The sequence below is a fragment of the Panthera tigris genome, chromosome A2 (genome assembly GCF_018350195.1).
Source record: "Panthera tigris isolate Pti1 chromosome A2, P.tigris_Pti1_mat1.1, whole genome shotgun sequence".
Lineage (NCBI taxonomy): Eukaryota > Metazoa > Chordata > Mammalia > Carnivora > Felidae > Panthera > Panthera tigris.
The window spans coordinates 144,803,475-144,817,007 of record NC_056661.1 but is presented as its reverse complement, the minus strand read 5'-3'; the positions used below and the strand labels follow the sequence as shown (position 1 = coordinate 144,817,007).

The 13,533-nt window shown below is 37.6% G+C and overlaps 1 protein-coding gene across 5 annotated transcripts in view; it reads right to left on the bottom strand.

Moving 5' to 3' along the window:
• The window catches only part of KLHDC10 (kelch domain containing 10), a 70,585-nt gene extending 58,222 nt beyond the window's left edge, over window positions 1-12,363 (bottom strand). The window contains exon 1 of one of the 5 annotated variants that reach the window (XM_042972273.1): window positions 12,170-12,363. In XM_042972273.1, coding sequence (XP_042828207.1) covers window positions 12,170-12,242 — 73 coding nt within the window. In that variant the 5' untranslated portion in view covers window positions 12,243-12,363. The other 4 variants (XM_042972290.1, XM_007078081.3, XM_042972257.1 and 1 more) reach the window with 4 other exon arrangements.
• Between the last annotated feature and the right edge of the window lie 1,170 nt (window positions 12,364-13,533).

The window sequence follows — 13,533 nt, the reverse complement described above, 5'->3', positions numbered from 1 at the left end:
AAAAACCAAAAAAAAACCTGCCCAATAGCTTCCCTTCACCTTTAGAATAAGGAAAGGTCACAAATTCAGTTTCAGACATGCAGAACTTGAAGGATATAAGGCATGTAAGTGAAGACGTGAAGACAGTAAGTATACGGCCCTCAAGAGAGATTTGGGCAGAGGTTAGAAAGTGGCCTTACTTATTGGCATATGGATAGAAATTGAAAACCATGGATTTGGAAGAGAATACTTAAAATTAAGTTTGAAAAAAAAAAGGGTGGAGGCATAGGACCATGACTTGAGAACTCACATTAAGGCCTGGTCGAAAAGGAAGAGTTGACAAAATTAAGACTGGGTATGAGAGGTCAGACTCATAATAAGAAGAGCAGATCCGACACCTAGAAAGCTGACGTAAAAGGATGCTTTAAAATGAAGAGAGATCAAATAAAATGGAGATTGAAAAACATTCGTTTGATTTGATAACACATTAGTCATTCTGTGACTTTAACAAGACCTACTTCAAAGACGTGATGGGGAGGTATGGCGATTAAGACAGCAACTCTAGTCAATGCTTTCACAAACTTGGCTATCAAAGGAGAAGGAGAGGGGCACCTGAGTGGCTCTGTGGGTTAAGTGTCTGACTCTCGATTTTGGCTCAAGTCATCATCTCACAGCTCATGGGTTCGAGACCCACATTGGGCTCTGGGCTCATAGCACAGAGCCTGCTTGAGATTCTCTCTCCCCCTCTCTCTCTCTGCCCCCTCCTGCTCACACTCTCTGTTTCTCTCTAAATAAATAAATAAACTTAAAAACAAAAAAGGAAAAGGAGAGATTAGAAGACATAAAACTTAAAGCCATAACGCTATAGGAATGATTTGATGGAGAGAAAAAGGTTGAAGACACAGAACATAATGTACATCTTCTGGAAAGGCAGGAGGGGACAGAATCAAGGTACAGATGGAAGAGTGGTACAACTATTTATGATAATGTTCAACATAAAAGTGTACTCGGAAAAAAAGAATATTTAGAAAAGCCATACAACTCTTGTATGTGCTAAATGCCTCAGTAAAGAAAATCTATTTTAGACCATGTAATGTAAAATAACTCTCTTGCATCAATACCTGCAGACATTGACAATGACCAACTCATTCAATAAACATTTACTAAAAGCATAGTAATGAGCTGGACAGTGTTCTAATCTCTGCAGAATACGGTAAAGAGTAAGACATTCCTTTTGCCTTTAAGGAACCCATAGTTAGCAAGCAGGTAAGTTGAGAATTGCAATTCAGTATACATCAGTACTGTGATACACACTTTGTATATATATACAAAGGAAGGTGGTAACACAAAGAAGGGGCACAACAGCCCCTTGGGATTTGAAGTCCAACAGACTGGTCTGAATCTTAACTCTGACATTTATTAGCTATATACCTTTGGGCAAGTTATGTAGCTTCTCTCTAAGCCTCAGTTCCTCATCAGAGAAGAAGATACAAAAGTTATTTTCCTCACAAGGTTATGAGGATTAAATAAGTTAATGGTTATAAAACACCTTGAACAGGGCCAGACACATAGTACCTACTCATTACAAACAACCTATTTGTATTAAAAAAGAGATTTAAAAAAAAGAGAATTTTAAAAAGTTGTATAAAGTACACTTGAATGGGTCTTAGAAGACAATTAGGAGAATGGCACTCTAGAAAGAAGAAATAAAATGTACTGTAGTATTACAGTAAATTACACATTTTTTTAAATCTCTCTCTTCAACCTACCTTTTGCCAAGAATGTAAAGCAACTAACTACAAATACTTCTATACAGCTGAAATATAAAATCAAAGACATCAGTGGTGAGGTTAGAGAGATAGAAAGGGACAAACTGAAGAGTTAGGGTAAGGAGGAGAAATTGAGAAGACTGTGACCAATTGGGTAAGAGGTGAGCAAAAGGAAGGAATCTACTGTGATTCCCAGGTTTCTGGCTTGGGTCACTAAATGGATGAATTAGCCATGAAACTAGTTAGGATAAGGAGCAAAGAAGAAAGAACAGATTTGGCAGGAAGATGATGAAATTATTTTTAGACACTGAATTTAAGGTACTCTTCAGTAACTTGGGTGGTAATGTCTGGTAGCCACAGGCAAACAGTCCAACAGGAAAGTAGGTCTGGGTTGGAGACAGATTTAGGCATTGTCAGGAAATTAATAACATCACCCAGGGAGAATACAAGAGTAGGAAGGGAAAACAAATAAACAGGCAGATATATTCTTGGATACTAATATTAAGGGGCAGATAAAGGAAAACTAATGAGAAGTTCAAGAGCTAAAAGGATAACTAAGAGCTTTTCAGGAATAGAGACTTTGTCTAATTATGGATTCCTAGGCTCTAGTACAGGAGGTAGTCAAAATAAAAATCTAGAGAAGTTGGGTAGGATGAAGACTAAGAGGTATCCAATGGGTTGAACAATTAGGAAGTTATTACCTTAACAAGAGCACTTGAGTGGAATGAAGGAGGCAGAAGCAAGACTGCAATAGATTGAAGAGAAAAAAAAGAAATTAAAATAAATAACAGAGTCTATTCTTTTTGAAAGCTTGGCTGTAACTGAGAGAAATAAAACAGGACATGGGGTGCCTGGTGGCTCAGTCAGTTAAGCATCTGACTTTGGCTCAGGTCACGATCTCGCAGTTTGTGAGTTCGAGCCCTGCATCGGGCTCTGTGCTGACAACTTGGAGCCTGGAGCCTGTTTCAGATTCTGTGTCTCCCTCTCTCTCTACCCCTCCCCTGTTCATGTGTTTTCTCTGTCTCTGTCTCTCTCTCTCAAAAAATAAGCACTAAAAATTTTTTTAAAAAAAGAAAAGAAATAAAATAGTACATCAGCTAGAAGAAAACCTAAAAGTTATTCATATAATAGAGAAACAAATTCTTCCTAATAATAGAAAATATAAATGAGTGTTTATGAGTAAAATATTTAAACATACGACAGCTTTTGGGTTATTTTGTTGTTGTTGTTGTTTTAAAGTTTATTTATTTATTTTGAGAGAGAGTGCATACATGCAGGGGAGGGGCAAGAGAGAGGGAAAGAGAGAATTCTAAGCAGGCTCCATGCTGTCAGCACAGAGCCCAGCACCGGGCTTGACCCTGTGAATTGCGAGATCATGACCTGAGTCGAAACCAAGAGTTGGACACTCAACCAACGGGACCACCAAGGCGCCCCTAAATACACAACAGTTTTAACAGAATCCAAGTTGCTGCTAGTGATATGTAATTACTTACATAGTATTAAAGAAAAAACAATTCACTGATAACTAAAAGGAAAGCAAATATCAAAATGTTGATATAGTGGTTTTTAAGCAGAATTACAATGGATGATTTTCAAGTGCTCACTCAATACTTACCAAATTTTACTAATGAGCTTCTATTCCTTTTATAATTGTGGTGGTAAGAAGTGGAAGGCAATAAACCATACTGAACCAAAATTAATGATGTTTCAAAGGCAGAAAAAATTTAAGAGATTCTAACTCAAAGAAGATAGACCATAGAAGAGATGAAATATAAGCAGGTTGAAAGCAGGAAAGAAATGGAAGGAAAAAATAAAACCGACACAGAAATGAAATCTTCATTGAATATAACACAAAGGAGTACAAACACTGCTGAAAACATAGTAAAGGACACGGACAAGAGGACTGAGAAAGGCAAGCAAGATATAAGTGAACTCTGAAAACCATAAAACATTGTTGAAAGAATTAAAGAAGATCTAAATAAATTAAAAACATCCCATGTTCGAGTTTGGAAGACTTAATGTTATTAATATGGTAATACTCCTCAAACTGATATGCAGATTCAACACAAATCTCTCTAAGAATCTCAGTTGAGTTCATATAAACTGACAAGCTGATTCTCAAATTTATATGGAATTGCAAGGTACCTAGAATAGTCAAAACAATCTTGGAAAAGAATAAAGTAAGAGGACTCATACTTTCTGATTTCAAAACTTGCTACAGAGCAAAAGCATGGGAGGCAGTGAGGTAACAGCACATGGACAGACATATAGATCAATAGAATAGAATCAAGTGTCCAGAAATAAACCTGAATGTTTACGGTCAACTGATTTTTGACAGAACTGCCAAGGCTATTCCATGGGCAAAGAGCAGTCTTTCCAACAAATGGTGCTGGGACAACAGGGCAGCCAACTGAGACAATCTCTACCCTACACCAAACATGAAAACTTACGCAAAAAGAATCAAACATAAATGTAAAAGTGAAGCTATATAAAACTCTTAGAAAAAACATAGGGATAAGTTTTCATGACCCTGGATTTGGCAAGAGTTTTAGATATGATAAACTGGACTTCATTAAAATTTATTTATTTATTTTTGGACTTCACCAAAATTTAAAACTTTTGCACTTCAAATAACACAATTAAAAAAGTGAAAAGGCAGGGGCAACCTGGGTAGCTCTGTGAGTTGAGCAGCAACTCTTGATTTAGGCTCAGGTCGTGATCTCAGAGTCATGGGATCAAGCCCCTGTCGGGCTCCATGATGAGTGTGAAGCTTGCTTTGGATTCTCCCTCTCTCCCTTTGCCCCACTCCCCTGTTCACATGTGTGCACTCATTCTTTCTCTCTAAAAATAAATTTTTAAAAATTTGGTGGGGGGTGCCTGGGTGGGTTAGTCGGTTAAGCGTCCAGCTCTTGATTTTGCCTTAGGTCATGATCTCGCAGTTGGGTTCGAGCCCCATATCAGGCTCTGTGCTGATAGTGCAGAGCCTACTTGGGATTCTGTCTCCCTCTCTCTCCACCTCTCCTCACTCTTTCTCTCTCAAAATAAATAAATACACTTAAAAAAATAAAAATAAATAAATACAAATAAAAAGTCAGATAACAACAAGTGTTGATGAGAGCATGTGGACGCAATTGGAACCCTCATACACTACTAGTAGGAATGTAAAATTCCAGCCACTTTGGAAAAGTTTGGCAGTTAATCAAAATATTAAACATAGAGCACAGAGCTACTATATGACCTAACAATTTCACTCCTAGGTATATACCCAGGAGAAATGAAAACATATGTTCACTCAGAAATCTCTACACAATTTATAGCAGTCTTATTCTTAACAGCCAAAAAGTAGAAATAGCCTAAATGCTCATGAGTGGATAAATGGATAGACAAAATGTGGTTTATCCATACAATGGAATATTATTTATCCATAAAAAGGAATGGAGTACTGATATCCACCAATTTAACATGGATGAACTTTGAAAAAATTATGCAAAGTAAAAAAAGGCAGTCACAAAAGACCACATATTATGATTCCATTCATATGAGACAGTCTACAATAGGGAAATCTATAGAGACAAAAGGTAGAGTAGCGGTTGCTTAGGGTGGGGGTGGGGTGGGGAATGGAAGCAAGAGGATAAGGGAGGTGCAGCTAAAAAATATGAGGTTTCTTCTTGAGGTGATGAAAACGTTCTAAAATCAACTGTGATAATAACTGCACATATCTGGCTATATTTAAAAACCCTGGTATTTAAATGGTGAATTGTTTGTTTGACATGTGAAGTGTATCTCAAGCTATTGAAAACAGAAATGGAAATGTTAAGAAAGAGTTTAAAAGGATTAACTAGGGAGTTGGGGGCTAAAAAAAAAAAATAATAAAGGGATTAACTACTCTTGTACTAAAGAAAATAAATAAAAATGGAATTGATGGAATTGCAAGATATTTAGAAAATAACTACAACAGGAAGCCTATAACCTACAGAACACAACTAAAGCAGTATTTAGAGGCATTCTTATGATTTAAACACTTAGAATGAAAAGAGCATTAAGCATCCAACATAAAAAGACAGAAATACAACCACAAAATAAAACCTAAGAAAAGCTAAAGGAAGGATTTAAAGCAATGAAAGAAAAAAGTAATAAATAAGAAAATAGTAGAACTAACTTAAATAAATCCAAGAGCTGGTTCTAAAATCCAAGAACCAAGAAAAAAACACAGGAAAAATTTTTTTAATCATAAAAGAGTATCTGTTCAACGTCACACAAAATAATTTTAAAAACTTAGATGAAATGGGTTATTTTCTAGGATAATAAAATTATCAAAGCTTCCCCTAAAAGAGGTATATTGTAAGCAGCCAAATTATCATAAAAGTAGACATTATTTGTCAAATAGTTTTTCTTCCCCTCAAATACTCAAGGTCCAAAGATTTCACAGGCAATTGAATCAAACCTTTAACTTCAATGCCATTTAGCCAGAGATAGAAAGAACACAAATTTAAAAGCACAAAAAACCAAAACTTTGAAATAACTTTTATGAAAGTGGCATAATCCAACAAAGATAAACCAAAAACTACGGAGCAATTTAGCTTATGAGGAGTGATACAAAATTTCTAAATACAGTTTAGCAAATAGAACCCAACAGCACATTTAAAATAGTAATACATTGTGACAAAGTGAATTGATTCAGGAATGCAAGGATGGTCCAGTAGTACAATTCACCACAAAAGTAGATCAAAGGTAAGAATTATGTAATTTTCAAAGAAGCTATAGATGAAGGCTTTAGATGAAATTTACTTCTGTATTAAAAAATCTTAATAAAATGGTAATAGTGGACTACTTTAACATGATTAAATACGTACACTTCAATCTGAAGTCAGATCACATTCCAACAGGAAAGCACCAAAAACACCCAATGAACTTAGGAATAAGACAAAGATCCACTATCTTACTGTTTCATATTTTTTGGAAAGTACTTGCCAAAATAATGTGACAAAAGAAAGAAAGAAGTATAAAAACTGGAAAGAAGCAGATAAAATTATCTTTATTTGGTAATGATATGATTATTTAACCCCACAACTCTAAAAAGACAACTGGGAAACTAGCTAGTATTAGAATTCTAAAAGTGGCTAGATACAAAATTAACATCAGAAATTAACAACATTCCCACATTCAAACAAGATAAAAGATATAATGAAACTATAAACTCCATTTACAATAGCAACAAAAAAGATAAAATACCAAGGGCTAAACATAAGAAATGTGAAAGGTCTTTATGAAAAAATGTTTAAATGTTATTGAGAGATGCAAAAGAAGACTTGAACAAGAAATGAATATATTCCCTGCTCTTGGAACAGAAGAATGAACCGCAAAAAGACATCAAATATCTCTAAATCAATCTATAATGTTCTATCAATAAAAATATCAACAGCATGGGGGAGAGGAGCTATACAAGCAAGACTATCCAGGAAAACCCTGGCAAGTAGAGTAAGAGCAGACTATAATCAAAGAATGGGGTCATTAAGGTATAAATAGGTGAACTGATCAATGAAACAGGATAAAAGCCCAGTAAGAACCTCAAATTATATGTAGGAATCAAGTACACCTATAGACAGTATTTTAATACTGCAATAACTTGTAGCCACCTAGAAAAAAGTCGGATTCTTACCTTAACACTTTACATAATTTATATTTTATATAGATAAGTACATTTAACTTAAAGTAAAATTATAAAAGTACCTAGAAAAAACAAGAATTTTCATTTTAATCAGAAATAATAGTTAAATAGGAAAGGTCTTTCTTATGATGCAAAATCTAAAATCCAAAAAAGAATGATAATTACAACTACAAACGAATTTTAATTTCTGCTGAAAAACTGTACCATAAACAAGGTCAAAAGCCAAATGATGAGCTATGAAAAATACCTTCAACACGTAGCAAAGACAATTAATTTCCTTAAAACACAGAGTTCCTATAAACAATATTAAACATCCTGATAGAAAATGAACAAAAAATATAACCAGATGAATAAAACCTATAAGCAGATGTTATAAATAAAGTTAACAAATATGGTTCTCATACCTATTGAAAAGATGAAGAAAAATACACCTATTAAATAGGCAATTTTAGAAAGTTTGATAACCCACTCTATTATCAAGGGTCTGGGATGCAAGCACTCCAACACCAACAGTGAAAACAAAACTGGTACAATCTTTATGGAAGGCAATTTCACAATATCTATGAAAATCTAAATAGTACATATCCTTTGACCCAGCAATTGCACTTCTAGGAATTTATTCTAAAGACAGACTCACTCATGTGCAAAAATATATAGACAGATATTCATCATATCATCATTTATATTAGCAAGACTGTAAACATTTTAAATGCCCATCCAAACAAAGAAATGCTACCATTTCTTCCCACGTGCATGTGCACACACACACACACACACGCACGTGCACTCAAAATTTATCATTGCTTGCTTCTAGGGAAAGAAGCCAATTAGCTGGGGTCAAAGGTAGAAGGAAAACTTGCCTTTTATCATATGCTCTTTTGTACCATTTGGATTTTGTATCAGCAACATATATCACATTTCACATTTTTAAGTTATCAGTACTGTTTTTGCCCAGCTTTACCAGTTGTTACATATTTCCTTCTCTTTGTCAGTTTTTCAGTTCTTTCATTAGCAGCAATGTCTAACTGTCATCGCAGGTAATACATTTAATCAAACTGACACCGTGAAATCACAATAGTAACTTGCACTCTATTATCTCCATGATCTGGGTGCCCCTGAGCTCTACCTCTGCATACCTATTCTACAAAAATGTTCCCTGTTCTTTCTTTACCATGTGTATAGAGATTATGAATTAGAAATCCAGGACCAACAAGCTATGAATGTCTTGGCCTATGGGACAAACACAAACTCAAGACTGCATTTTAGGAGACAGCAAAAAGGCAAGAAGCTGCTCAAACAAGGTTTCACAAAATTATCATTTGTGCTGTCACCATGAATGCAGAGTGTGGTCTACTTTTAAGTGTAAGAACTTGATTTTATCCATTTGTCCAGAGTCAATGGGGCTGTAGAGGATTGAACCACACTAATCAATCAAATTCACAAGAAACTAATTGCTTACATATAATGCCAATGCATCCATCTAGAATTTAAGTACATGTACATATGTACAGACGTATATACACAATTAGTGTGTGTGCATATACGAAGAGTGTCAAATCATGCAAATCAAGGAATCACCCATAAATGATAAGTATGCCCAAGGAGAACCACACGGCACTATAAGTGTGTATAGAGAGAAGAGAATAAATCAGAAGGTCAAAGAAGGCATCCCTGAAAACACAGTGTGATCGAGTTAAGTTCTAATGGAAGAGAAGCTAAAAAACAAAAACAAAAAACCCTAAAAGCCAAAAAACAGAAGTGGAGTTAGAGAGTTCTTGGATGATGGGATAGCATGTGAAATGGCCTCGTGGCAGAAAGAGCATGATATGTCTAAGGTAGCAGAAAACGATCTAAGAGCAAGACCGTATGACGTAAAATTAACTCAAGAGTTACACAATGCAGTGCCTTTTAGGTCATGTTAAGGATTTCTGCCTTACGCTAAAAGCAATGAAAAGCTAGTGAAGGGCTGTAAGCAGAGATGAGAACAGATTTGCGCTTGCAAAGGTGAGTGTGCTATATGTATTGCAGGGCAAGAGGAGAAGCAGGAAGACTGCTTAGAAAACTGCAGGAGACCTAAGTGAGGGATGATGGCAGCATGAGCTGGAGTTATAGAGCAGAAATAAAATAGATGGAACTTGGTGATTAATTATACCTGAAATACAAGGGAGAAGCAAATTTCAGGAGGATGCCCAAGTTTCAGGTTGCGTAACTGCGTGCATAAAGATGCCACCACTGAAGGAGAGCGCAAGAACACTCCAGGAAGACCAGAGTGTTGTGTTTTGTTTCATCAGGGACTAGATGGAGGGTCTGCGTGCAAAAAGCAAGAAAGGGTTCTGGGTGCTTAGTATCTGGCAGTCTTGGTAGAGCCGGACAAAAAGTGGAAAATGGGATTAGATGTCAATGGAGAGAGAAAGTTAGCTACAAAAACTTAAAAAAAAGAATCCTTTTTTAACCTCCAGGGTCAGCCATAAAACAGGCCTACATATTTCTATGCCTCACCAGCACCTAAAATCTTCTTAAACACCTCAATACACAACCTTTCGATGAGTGTGGGGGGAGGGGACGGTCAAAATGCAATGTTGGGGAAAATAATTAATTGGTGTAAAAGAATTTGAAATATATTGAGATGGCAGATGTTCCCAATTCTGATAGTAAAGAAATGACAGAAGCTGCCTACTTGGGGAAGGAAGAATGAAGCACCAATCAAAGGGAAAAGAAAGAGAGAAGAGGCTGATCATCCCATTGCATGAATTCTCACAGTTTAAATTTTTCACGTTTTATCTTTCCCTCTGGACAAATGGCTGTTCGTGGCCTTGTGTGCTAAGGAAACGCAGAAATAGCTCCACACCTAAGCCCCACATCAGAAAGCATGGCTTCCACTGCCATCTGGTGGTGGCAGTGAGGAAGTGCACCAACTAGGTTCTTGGAGCCTGGGAATGCCTATATGTAGTCCATGGTATAATTAATCTGAGATCAAAGACCTAAAGATCGCAGTGGTAGAGGGAAAACCGGTAAAAGTCTTTGGTAAGAGATTTATCTTCTAATCTGTCAATACACAAAAATAGAAGTGTTTGCTGTTAATTTGAGGTAGGTAAAAGGATTTCTCCTTTTTTCTTTTTCATGTTAAAGATCACATATATAGCAGTTCTAAAATACCCAGTCTGATACTACCACCTCAAACTCAACTCTAGTTTATTATACTCAACTAGTATATTATATATTTGACTATTTACAACTGCTTCAATGTGAATTTTAATGGCACATATAAATGGTTAATGTGCATTTCTAACACACATCAATAACCTCATCACCAGCAAGCAACTGTCTCATTGAACGTGCAAAATTCCCTTTGTTGTCTTCAAATTAATCAAATAATTTTTGACTACTTAGAACCACAGGCATGGTACTAAAATGAATTCAAAAACCATCATGTTCTCAAAACTCACCGGCTAAGCAAATATATCACTGATAAAATCAACATTATTCACAAACAATATGGTGAATGATTAACACATCATTCCTGATCGTTCTCTTCAAGGTAAAAAAAATACGCTTGCCCAATATAATATTTGACATTCTGTGCAATATTTACTTCCCTACCTTCCCTCTACTACACTTCACTTACAAATGTACCTCTTTAAAATTCTCTGCACACACACATCGATTTGATTTGTTTTTTAAAGCATCTGAACTCCAGGATAGGAAATTGTAGGCCAAAACGTAAAATAATCACATTGGATACATTTTTCCAATTCTCAATCAGCTGCTTTTATCATAATTTTGTCACCAAGTATATTCTTGATCTTCATTTTTCTCCCCTTAAAATCTAGACCACGTTATCGATTCTGTCTCTGGACATTGCAAAATATTAATAATTTAACTAGTTTTTCCTAATTCTCTTGGTTCTGTTCCCCATCCACATCCCAACACCCTCTACCCCCCTCCCCGCGCCTTTCCTCCTCCTTTCTAGTCTCAGAATGCCTAACTCTTAAACACTCGAGGTGGTTTTTACAAAAACACTCTTTGGAATGTTCCTCCCTCTTCTCTCAACTTAGCACCCTTTAAAAAATAATGTCCCACAGCTAGGCGCCAATACCCTCCTTTTACAGGATCAAACTGCGGAAGAGGATGAGACTGGGAACAGAGTCACCGAAACATTTGGGAATGTCAATGAAACATCGGCCTCTCCTTTGAAAAGAAAACACAACTCTCAGCACAGAGCTTTCAACTAAGCAAAAATGCTTCTTTTCGTTGTGTTCCTGCTCCGTCCCTGACCTCAGACACCTTTCCTTTTCTCTAAGCCCCAGTTCCTCTGCTATGCGTGGGGCCTGCCTTTGCTCCTCCCAAGGAAAAGAAAGCCAGGGAGAAAAGAAAAGGTAGCAGTCGCCTTCCCTTCGCGCCCGCAAGCTGGCAGGACCCTGTCCCACGACTCACCTGGCAGGTGCGGCCGCCCGGAGAGTTGCACGAATCTGTTGAGCTGGCCAGTCCCTCGACCCCCGCTGCCCCCGCTGCCCCCGCCAGCCCCGCTACCTCCGCCGCCGCCGCCACTGCCTGCGGCGCCTCCTCCCCGCCGGCGGTTCCTGTCCCAGCCCTGGGCGGCCGACATGACCCGCTAACGATTGCGGCAGCCGGGTCCCGGCAGCCCCTGGCCCGGCGGCACTAGCGGAGCCTCCTTGCTGGGCTCCTCAAGAGACCCGGGAGACTGGGGTAGGGGGAGCGCCCTGTCCTCACCAGCGACCAATGACTGGCTTACTTGGTGACAGGCAGCCAATGGCCAGTCGCCTTCTTGGCAGGTGGAGAGAGGCGGGGAGAGACGTGGTAACCATAGCTATGGCTAAAAAAAAAAAAGTGGAGAGAGAGAAAGGCAGAAGCAGCCACTCAACACACGCATCAACCGCGCTAAGCAAGCCCGCGTCGCGAGTCCTGCGGGATCAGGAGGGCCAATCGAAGGCCGAGCAAGAGAGGCCACGCCTGCAGAAAGAGTCCCGGCGATAGTCGGTCCTCCAGCCGCGGTTAGGGTTCAGGAACTCTTCCCATAAGTACTCAAATCAGAACTAGGCTGTGAACATAATACACATGTTTGGGGGCAATACAGTGTTTCGCCGGCGGTGCAGACTGAGACCCCTTTCCCTGACTGTTAACACACACAAAGGGCTCTGTTGGAGGAGGAAAAAAACAGAGGCGGAGTCATAGCTTAAATATAAAAGTGAGGTAGTCTGGGTTTCATTTGTCTCGTCTTTGAATTGAGTGGCTGAGCTCCTCAATTAAACACCAGCCACCTACCAAGCAAGCAATTTTAAACTTGGTTAATAAACATAAAGAAGTGTTGAAGCTAACCAGTAATCCTGGAAATACAAATTAAGACTCCAATGAGAAACCATTTCTGGCTTATTAGGTTAGTAAAGATTTTAAAAATAACACCTATCAGTAAGAAGAGTACCAGGAAAAAGGTAATTTCATGGATGACTGATGGCTATGAAAATGTTTTTGTCCAATCAAACCCTTTTTTGCTAGTAGAAAATCTGAATCACCTGAAAGAAACACAGAAATAGGTACGGAAGATGAAGATTGAGGAAAACTGCAGATGTACAGTTCAGAAATTCTTATTGTTAAGTAATTGTCGAATTATTACTGTCAAATTATTGTTCCAAAATTAAACAGAAAACTTGGCTATGAACTTACGGGGGGGGGGGGCAGTGCAAAGTGGGAAAATACAGATTATTAAAGATGTTTATGAATAAGGGAAAAGCATATATACTCTTCAGAGAAAACAACTTTTCAAGGTTCTTAGGTACGGTGGCTTTTCTTTTTTTTCCTGTAAACCTTTACATAGGAGAACCTTATGTGATGCAAGGAAAAAAGAGAAAATCTGCTGTAGCTGAGGCTGCATACATATGCTTTTGGTCAAATCTCATGTCACCAGTGGTCCTGCCTCCTTATTTTCCTACTTTTAGTCCCTCAAGGCAGGTGTTTTACCTTGTAAGCACTATAAGGCACTGCTTATGAAAATGTTTGAGACTTGAAAAAAAAAAAGTTTATGGCTCTAAAATATGAAAGTCAAAATTAATAAATGTTAATTTTTCTAAAGAAATTGTACCATTGAGTAAACCAAATAGT